Source organism: Dipodomys spectabilis, unplaced genomic scaffold (assembly GCF_019054845.1).
Source record: "Dipodomys spectabilis isolate Male_0828 unplaced genomic scaffold, ASM1905484v1 ptg000039l, whole genome shotgun sequence".
Taxonomy (NCBI): Eukaryota; Metazoa; Chordata; class Mammalia; order Rodentia; family Heteromyidae; genus Dipodomys; species Dipodomys spectabilis.
Window position 1 is genome coordinate 14,972,684 of NW_024870716.1, and position 10,423 is coordinate 14,983,106.

At 42.0% G+C, this 10,423-nt stretch overlaps 1 protein-coding gene across 1 annotated transcript; it reads right to left on the reverse strand.

Moving 5' to 3' along the window:
• Positions 1 to 7,769: 7,769 nt before the first annotated feature.
• On the reverse strand, positions 7,770 to 9,897 carry LOC122106315 (E3 ubiquitin-protein ligase NEDD4-like). Its single transcript, XM_042677673.1, is given in 2 exon segments — positions 7,770 to 9,798; positions 9,800 to 9,897. Coding segments are annotated over 2 exon segments (2,094 nt in total). The 5' UTR covers positions 9,865 to 9,897.
• Between the last annotated feature and the right edge of the window lie 526 nt (positions 9,898 to 10,423).

Genomic DNA, 10,423 nt, shown 5'->3' on the forward strand with positions numbered 1-10,423 from the left:
TACATATGAAAGTGGAAGCAGTTAAGTTTAGTTGAGTGGGATTGGACAGATAGGAGGGAGAATGCTAGAATTGGTAATGCTGACCAAAATGTGTTGTGCTTATACATGAACATACTGGCATATCACATATTGAATTGAAACTGCTCTGTATCCTTATTTAAAGGTAATAATAACTGAAAGATTAAAAATTAGAGTTACATTTTACAATTGCTAACTGCTGGTTTTGCTTCTGTAAACTTGCTTATGCTAACACTGACCCTTCCCCTCCCTAAAAATAAGTAAAAAGTTTCAGAGTCCAGATGCCACCCTGGGACAAGGTCTGTGGTTAAAGATAAAGAACAAAAGAGTAAGGTTTTCTAAGTTCTTGTTTAGAAATTCCCCAAATGGGACCCAAGATAAGGACCATCTGGTGAGTCCAGCAAACTAGGTCAAACGTCAACCAATCACAAGCCTGTAACTATGTGAACTCCCCTCCAGGGTGACCACTCCCCCTAGATTTGCCCTGAGCCAACTATTTTACAAAGAGCGTTACAAAGTTTCCCGCATAGCAAAATGATTGCTGGAGTACACAGTGACTTGTAAATGGACCAATCCCAGGGCACCTGGTGTCATATGCTAATTCTGTGGTTTTTGTCTTTAAAAATGCCTGTAACCGCTGCTCAGGGCCCTCTCCTGAACCAAGGCAGAGTCCATTTGCGCAAACGCTGAATAAACTCCTCTTGCTTGTTGCATCTACTGGTTTGGAGTCTTGCTTTCTGGGGCGCCCTCCCGTAGACGAAAGTATCCCAGTGAGTCTGGGGTCTTTCAATAACAATAATAATAGTAATATGAAATTGGCTTAAAATGTTTGGAAGTGAACCTAGGGCCTCCATTTCTTTGTATAACTAATCTGAAATTGTTCAGCATCACTGTGGCCTCAGAAGACTGTTCCAACTCTAATACAGCATCTGGAACATAATTGACATATGATAAATACATATTGGATAAAGAACCTTTAGGTGGTCTGTTGAGAAAATGTAGCCCTTCTGTCCTTGTTGTACATGTTATTTTCCACCTGCCAAGACAAACTCTCCTTTAGTAGGGAGTACCAGAAAGCCCAGCCAAAGGAGGCTTGAATGAGAAGGAATTTCTTGGCTCACATGAATAAATTTGATTGGGGACACAAATTTTTTCTTTAGGACCAAATTCCTTTCTTCTCTCCCATATGACCACATTCCCAAATAGATTTCCTCTAGGCTTGCGATGAAACTACCAAGGCTCCCTGTCTCACCCCTTTGCAACTTCAAAAACTCTCAATGTCAGTCACATTGGCTTTCATCATAAATTTGTCAAAACCCATAGAATTCACAATGCCACAAGTGAACTCCTACATGAGCCTTGGGCTTTGGGTAGTTTTGCAGTGTCAGTGTGAACTCACTAATTATAACAAATAGGTCACACAAATCAGAGCCACTGGTGTGGGAGGGAAAGAAGGGCATATGAAGACTCTCTGTACGTTCTGATCTATTTTAACAACTTGCTCTAAATAGCAAAGAAGTCTATAACTAGTAAAATAGTAGGAGGAAAGCTTGGTACCAGTGGCTCATACCTACAATCCTAGCCACTCAGGAGGCTGAGATCTGAGGATTACAGTTCAAAGGCAGCCAAAGCAGGAAAGCCCATGAGATTCTTATCTCCAATTAACCACCAAAAAAAGCCAGAAATGGAGCTGTGGCTCAAGTGATTCCAAGCCAGTCTTAAGCAAAATAAACTCAGAGATCATGCCCAGGGCCTAAGTTCAAGTCCAAGGACCAGTAAGCAGGGGTGGGGAGAAGGCAGGGGGGGTAAAGAGAGAGAAAGAAAATGAAGACCATTACTTAGGGCTCTCTCTGGGTCTCCCACTTAAAAGCTGTAAGACTTTAGGCAGGTTATTTAACCTCGGCTTCAGTTTTCTCATCTCACATGGGAAGCTGTTAGAACAGTAAGAATTATCTTTTCTGGAGGCTGCAATGCTTGGTAAGAAATGTATGCATTATCCTGCCCATGTAGTTGTAACCCCTCTGTACAGTATGTTCTCAAATAAAATAAAATAAAATTTAAAAAACAAAACAACAAAAAAAAAGAATTATCTTTTCTGTCAAAGTGAGAATTGTTCTTCTTTGGAGATGGAGAAATCTAGGGCCTGCAAAGGCAAACAAAACATCAATAACTTACTTTAGGGTATCCCACCCTATCTCCTGAGGTTTAGCCAAGCAAAAGCTTCAGAAGGCTTTGTCCAGTGGCCAATTGACTCTAGTATTTACTACATCTATTGTACTTATATCATTAAGACTCCCTGTTACAAGTTCATTGAATTTTAGTTACTTCCTGTTCCTTACCAACATCCTGTTAATTTGTTTTTACCCTCTTCAAACTAGCAGACAAGACTGTGAACCGAAATTCTGACCAATTGTCATGAGGGCCAGTACTATGTTAGGGAGAAAACCTGGGTAGACTGTCTTCCTAACTTGCAGGCATCCTTGGATTCTTGTCAGTTGCATGGCCTCCTGCAGAAGTAAATTTTGCCTCATCACATTCTAGTTGGTCTTTATTCCTCCATGGCACCCCAGTTTCCGGAAAAGTTCAACAATTCTCAACATAGAGAATGTTGTAAAAGACAAGTTAATTCATGGAATAGCTAGCATAATTTATTGTGTATGAACAGTCATAAGTGCTAGGCTTGGTGCTCTTGGTGAAGTGTAGAGTAGAGGAGAGGTAGTGTTTGATTTTTTTAAGCACTCAAGAAGCCATTCAAGGTTTTTTGTTTTTTGTTTTTTTTTTTTCCTTTGTTTTTTGTCATTCGTGGGGCTTGAACCCTGGACCTGGGCCCTGGGCCTGAGCTCTTCAGCTCAGGGCTAGCACTCTAGCACTGGAATAACAGCCTCAATTCTGGTTTTCTGGTGGTTAATTGTGTTAAGAGTCTTGTGGATTTTCCTTCCCAGGCTGGCTTTGAACCAAGATCCTCAGATCACAGCCTCCTGAGTAACTAGGATTATACGCCTGAGCCACTGATGCCTGGCTCGCCTCTCAAGTTTTATGTGCTAAAATTTCTTTTTCTTTAAGCTCCTCTTCAACAGTCTTCTCGTGGACACTGCCTGCAGAATGAACCATCACAGGGAGAAAAGAGAAAAGTTGGAGACAGAAGAGTAAGGATAGTCAAAGGAATGTAAGCTGGACACTATTGGCTATCGCCTGTAATCCTAGCTTATCAGGTTCAAAGCCAGTCTGGACAGGAAAGTTCATAGACTCATCTTCAATTAGCTGGAAGTGAACCAAGGCTCAAGTAGTAGAACATCAGCCTCAAATGAAACAGCCAAACAAGAACACCATATCCAGTGTTCAAGACCCAGTACTGGCACACATAAAAATTTGAGGAGAGAGAGAGCATGTGTAGATGTTGACAACTTCAATGAGAATTATTGAATCAGTTGGGCCCATTTCCTATGACTATGTGATTTCCCAGGTCCTTTTATGTGGCATTATTGAAATTATAAATATTCTTGAGGATGTCCTTTGTTATGGAGCCATTATTCCCAAGAATTAGAGAACAACAACAAAAATCCAGGGATTTTGGTATTTGTCGTTTGTGGAATACAGCGGCTGTCTAGTGGGCACATTCAGGGATCAGTAGGAAGACAGCACTCAGGGCCATTCCACAGGTCTCATCCATGGAGCCCTTCCACCTGGAAGAGATGCTTCTGTCTATATTAATGGGTAAAAACAACAGTAGGTCCCTGAGTTGACTTTCTGGGAGAATCCAATTTCCTGATCCACAAAGGATGAAAGACTACCTTAAGAGAGAAGGCGTCATCTTTACCATCAGTGCTCAGAGGAGGGAGGACAATGCAATTGCTTACATCTGCCAGCACTGAATTAAACCTTATGTATAGAGGAGAGGTATTTTTAAGTATAATTTTCTTATTATTTAGGTGTTGTAGAGAGCTGTTACCATTTCAGAAGTCAGGTAATGAGTACATTTCTCTTTTTGTGTGTTATCCCTTCCTTTGTTTTTCCTTGGTTTCTCCCTCCCATCCCTGCCTACAAGTTACAGAGTTCATTTTCCACATACTGTCTACTGACTAACATAATTGTATTTGCTAACCCTTCTTGCCTTCCTTTTTTTTTTTTTTTTTTTGTCAGTCTTGGGGCTTGATCTCTGGGCCTGGGCACTGTGCATGAGCTTTTCAGCTCAAGGAGAGTGCTCCAACACTTGAGCCACAGCACCACTTCTGGTTTTCTGGCAGTTAATTGGAGATATGAGTCTCATGACTTTTCTGTCCTGGCTGGCTTTGAACCATGATCCTCAGATCTCAGTCTCCTGCGTAGCTAAGATTACAAGTGTGAGCCACAGGGGCCCAGCACCTTCCTCCCTTTCTATGCCCCATCCTTTGCCCTGTTAAGAGAGGAAAAAGCATAACAAACACTGCCACCACTAACGATAACGACTGAAAACCTGTTTCCCTTTGTTGGTCTGTGTTGGGGCTTGACCTCAGGGCCTGAGCCTTGTGCTTTTTCAAGGTTGGCACTCTACCACTGTAAGCCATAACCCCAACTCTGGTTTTCTGGTGGTTCATTGGAGATAAGGATCTCACAGACTTTCCTGCCTAGTATGGCTTTGAACTATGATCCTCAGACATCAACCTCCTGAATACCTAGGATTACCAGTGTAAGCTACCTATATATCCTGGACTTCATTTCAATAAACAGTATTCTAAATGTTTAGAGAAGTTTCACTTTGGGTTCCTCCCCTAAGGCTTTCCTCCTATAGTCTAACCGTGTATGAATGCCTACAGTTCTGTATAGTTAATCATGCCATTATATTTTATATCTAGCTTCTGCATATGAGAAAAATCATGCACTGTTTGTCTCTGAGCTTATCTTACCTCACATTACATGATTTCTTTTAGGTCCATCCATTTCCCTGAAAATGACATAATCTTATTCTCTTTAATGGATGAGGAAATTGTGATCATCACTACTGTGATTATGAGGCAGTGTATGGACTGAGAGAGAAGATAGCACAGGGAGAAGAAGGGCTCTGGTAAGAGGATGTGGGTGCTGGTAGTCTCTATCTCTCCTATGTGGAGCAGGGTCCTCTAGGAATAGGGCTTGGCTAGGAGAAAGAGGCTAGGTCCTGTGTAAGTTCTGACTGGCTATAGCTCACAAATCTTCAGGAGAGGCCTTACTAAAATAGATGCTAAAGTCTAATTTGGAGATGTGGTTTTGTCCTTGTAGAGTCTAAAGAGAATATCCCTAGTTCAGATAGGAACCTTACATAGAATAGACTGTAGGGACTTGGGCTAGGGTTCTTGGTCCTTGCAAACCTCACAGGTGCCCATAAGCCACAGGCTCTGGCTGTCCTTGCCTGTCCTGGTGGGTCTCTCCCTTAGGTACACATTTTGCCAGCCCAGCTGTGCACACCTCTAATCCTGGCAGGCTACTACCTGCAGCAATTTTCTTCAAAAATGTCCATAGTTCTTAAACATTGACTTTTATAATGCAGTCCTTAAAATTGTCTGGAAGATGTTTTTTTTCTTGTTTTGATAATGAAATGGTTGTTTATAGACTAAACAAGTGGAATTAGGTGCTATTGTAAAGATGTCCTCTTGTGTGTGTGTGTGTGTGTGTGTGTGTGTGTGTGTATGAGTGTATATGTAAATATATATATATATATATATATATATATATATATATATATAGTTGAGCATGGACTTGGTCTAGCATGACACCAATTTGTTTTGTTCAATTTAAAATGTGGCAATAGTCATGGGAAATCATTTCCAAATTAGGCTGTGCAAGATTGTGGCTTATGTCTTATGAGCCAGCTCTATGGACTTCCCTCTTCCCTCCTCTTTCCTCTTTGTTCTTTCTTCCTTCTCCTCCTTTCCTACTCCTTTCATTTCCTCCTTCTCTTCCTTTTTCTCCTCTTCTTCCTTTCTTCTTCATTTGCTTCTTTTTGGGGACAGGATCTTGCTATAAGATTCAACCTAACCTCAAACTGGAGATCTTTCTTCTAATCATAGCTACTCAAGAGGCTGGCATTTTGAGGATTCCAGTTCAATGTCAGCCTGGGCAGGAAAGTCTTAGAGATTTCATCTTCTTGGAAGTGTGGTCCAATTGGTTAAACAACAGCTAAGCAAGAATGGAAAAACAAGGTAAAGCTCTGAGTTCGAAGCCCAGTAAAAGTAAACACAAAATTGTAAACTAGTACATGTGTAGGACAGGCAGAAAAGTCCAAAAGTTATGTACATATGACCATATAAGATGATGTTAAGCAAAATTAAACCCAAGATAGGGACACAAATATCTTTTTTGTTTCTTGCTATCTTTCTGACGTATGTATAATGTACCATGTGATTTTTTTGTTGCTTTGTATGTTCCTCCCCCATGGTCTAACCCCTGTTTTCACTGTAGTGGATGTTCGGTGCCCTGCTTCTTGTATATACACATCTCTAATTCGGGGAGGGGGAGGAAAAAAACAAAATGCTTAAATAAGGATACAGGTTGACCCATTGTAACAATGAGATGTGCAAAACACTATGTTGAAAACAAACTTTACAACTTCGGTGGTGGGGGGTAGTTGTGGAGGTGAGAGGGAAGGGATAGTAGGGAGACAACAAAGGAGGAGGCAAAAATGCTCAATAGGAAATGTACTCATTACCTTGCTCATGTAACTGTAACCCCTCTGTACAGCATTTTTACAATAAAAATGTATAAAAAAGATAAAAGGAAAACAATGGTAAACAAAAAATACATTGTATTCAAGCCTGTTAACCTGTTTCATATGAACATACCCAGGAGCAAAGTAAATCCTGTTTGATACCGTTATGTTACTGAAGAGATGGAGTCCATGTATGAAGAAGACCCAGAGCAGAGAGAGAATAACAAATAGGAATGTGCAGTGGTATGATATGCCAAAGTAATTTATTAAAATAGCACAGGTAGCTCAGGCCTGCAATCCTAGCTACCTAGGAAAATGAGATCTCAGGATTGTCCTTCAAAGCCAGCTGTCTCCTTGGTGGGCTTTTTCTCAGCCTGCCAATGATTAATGATTAAGCTTCCTCAGCCCTCAGGTTAGGGAGGCCTCAGGCCCTTTTTAGGTTAACAATAGTGAGCCAGTTTAGGGTGGGGGGGAAACAGGGCAGAAGATTGCTGCTCTTGGCCTGAGGGAATGGGTTTTTGACTCTCCAATTGTCAGATTTGAAGGCCCTTCTTCTAACTCTGCAAGTCCATTTTCCTTTCTTGATTCTCCACATTATTGGAATTGGTGGGAGGCCATATAAACTGGCTCATTGCAAATCCCCACTCCAAGAGGAGAGGCAGGGCCCTTTCTCTGCTGCCTCCACGCACCTGAGTTAGGAACCTGGCTCTGCCCTCTTGGTTCTGGGGCCTTACTTAAGCTGCCTGAGAAGTGGAAGAGAGACTGTCTGCCTGCTCTGTGGCTGTGTGAAGGCAATGCTGGTGCCAGGCATGCTGCAGAAGGCCTCAGCACTGGGAAGGGATCCCTTCTTTTTTTCCCAAGGTCTGTGACCCATTTTATGTGTACTTTCTCTAATTTTTCAAGATGAATGAGAATTTTATATACATTTAAATAAATTTATGTATTTTCAGAAATAATTTATCAGTACTTTCTCTAGTACAAGGGAAGATATCCTTATTCATAATATGTTAACCAACACTGTCTAGTATATTTTAGGGAACCGTTGTATACTGTGCTATGTTTTTTTTTTTTTTTTTTTGGCTTGTTTGGTTTAATCAACTCCATCAAAACCCTGAGTGTTTTCGATTGCCATCTGCAGTTTATCCCATAATTCTTCAAATGATCCATAGGGTGGCAGGTCCAAGCGATTGAAGCAGGTGTGCGCTCTGGGCAGCTTCTCCGGAGCACCCCACTGCTCCACCGTAAACGACTGTGGTCCATTTGAACCATAGAGTTCAGCAAATCCATTCATAGGCACACGGGACGTGCCGGTGACAAACTGGAGCAATCTTATTCTTTTTTCTGAGTCCATCATTAAGACTGCCTTCCAGAACCACTGGATGACTTGGTGATTGGCACAGTAGCCATTTTTATACTTGGTGTGTTCTCTCCAGTCATTCACATCGACGTCTCCCAATCCACACATAAGGAGCTCCAGCTCATTTTCATCAAAGATTTTGATGAGATCCTGTGGTATTAGTTCAAAAAACCCCTCTTTAAAAGCAGACATCTGCTTCTGGATTCGGTTGACAAACCGCCATTGTATTACAAGGTAAATATATTCCTTTTTGTTCTTATTGGTGACCACGATTTCTGATCCTCCATTTTTCAACTCATGTTGATGTGTCTGTCCAAAAAGTTCTTCATCGATGATGAACCTGAGGTCCAATTCTGTTGGATCATTTTCAAGAATCCATCTTAGCGAATTATAATATTCACCATCCACTGACTCCATGTCATGAAGAGTTATCGGTTTCTGTAGCATCATCTTGTAAAACGGGCGGATGAAGAAACCATCCAAGAGTTTGCCATGATAAACAGCCATGCCGGCGACTCGACCGATGAACTTGAAGTAAGAGAGGTGATCTTCATTACACAGGCCAGAATTGGGGTTTATCTGTAGGGTGTAATTGTCCGTAGCAGAGTATTCAAACAACCCATAGTAGGGGTTAAACATTTCCTTTGAGATGAGGAAGAACCATTCTCTGGCCACTCCTCCGTAGTCTAAGCCCTTTTCACCATCAAACTCGATCCAAAGCCGAGCCTTGAGGAGGTCGGTTCTCTTGACACTCATCACTCTCCGGTAGGACTCTTCTAGAACAGTCGTTCGGCGAAGCTTCATTTCAAATTTGTTTGGAATGTCATTCTGCTTCTTCAACTTTCTTCGGAAGAATTCATACTTTCTTTTGTAATCTCTGGAGTAAGGCACTGCTGGTCCAGTAATTGCGACATGCTCCAAGCGAGGGTCTTCCCACTGGGTTCTTTTTATATTGTGATTTATGTAGAAGATCCTTCCATCTGTGTGGGTTCTTTCTTCCCATCCTGGAGGTAAAGGTCCTAGATCCTTAGGTGGGTCCAGTGAAGATTTTCCTCTCAGATGAGCTGGGATTTTCAATCTTGGATCTTCCCAGGTGGTGGTTTTGGTGTTGTGGTCAATGAAGAAGGGCCTTCCATTTGGTGCATGGCGGACCTCCCAGCCTTTAGGAAGGAATCCTTGTTCAATTTCAGATGGCTGTGTCACCTGCAATGCTGGGTCACTGGCGGGAAGCAGCGGCCGAGGGCCTGCTGAGCTCTGGCCCGATGGCAGCTGACTGGTGTCCATGGTGGGCTGTGTGGAGGGTTTTGCCCAAGTGGTGGTTCTAGAATTGTGATCGACGTAATACGATCTTCCTCTTTCATCTTGTTTTTCTTCCCACCCGGGTGGCAATCCGAATGATGTAGGCAGAAGCACAGGAAGTGTAGGCTGTTCCTCAAAAGTATAGGCTTGTAAACTGCCTCTTCTGCTGGAATGATTTGAGCTGGACATGGGCTGGCTAGTGGCCGAATCACCACACATGGTGAGTCTAGCATTTAATTCTTCTGCAAGGTGAGGATGCATGTCCACGTTACTCGATGTCGCTGGTGATGGGAAAGACTGACCACTGTACATGGCGGCTTTGTCTTCTCTTATCACTTCCCAGGTCTCAGAGGCATCCCGGGGATCCATGGCTTCTGCTTCCTCAGAGATCTGCCTCCGAGTGGTGAACGCGCGCTGTGCTTGCAGCTCCATGTCCCCACCCTCAGCCTCTGTTAGGTCATCCCTCTAATTCTTCTGCCTGTTCAGCATTATCTTCTTCTGAGCCACAGGTTTTAGGTAAATAAGTCATTTTTAATCGCAGATAACCTTTCACCCTTGATTTATGACTGAGGTAATTCTAGACAAGATGTTCAGATCTCAGCCTCCTAAATAAGCTACAATTACAGACATGAACTATGAGTGAGTGCTCTGCTTAGAAGTCTTTTTATTTTGTTTCTGTGCTATGTTTTGTGTTTCTTGTTTTTTGTTTTTTGGTCATGGGGCTTGAACTCTGGGACTGGGAGCTGTCCTCAGTTCTTCAGATCAAGGCATGTGCTCTACCACTTAAACTACAGTGCCACTTCCACTTTTTTGGTGTTTAATTGGAGACAAGAGTCTCAAAGATTTTTCTGCCTGGACTTGCAGAAAAGTGATGATCCTCAGATTTCAGCCTCCTGGGTAGCTGTGCGATATTTTTATTGGATTTTTCTCTAGTAATGATTCTCTTTTATATAGCTCTTACATAGATATTGTTATGTATATTTAAAGCACTATGAAAAGTCTTCATGTTATCCTTGATATGTAAAATCAACTTTATACTTTGCTGACTGCTGAGATATATATTTTTGAAAGTAATCTCTCACTGTTAT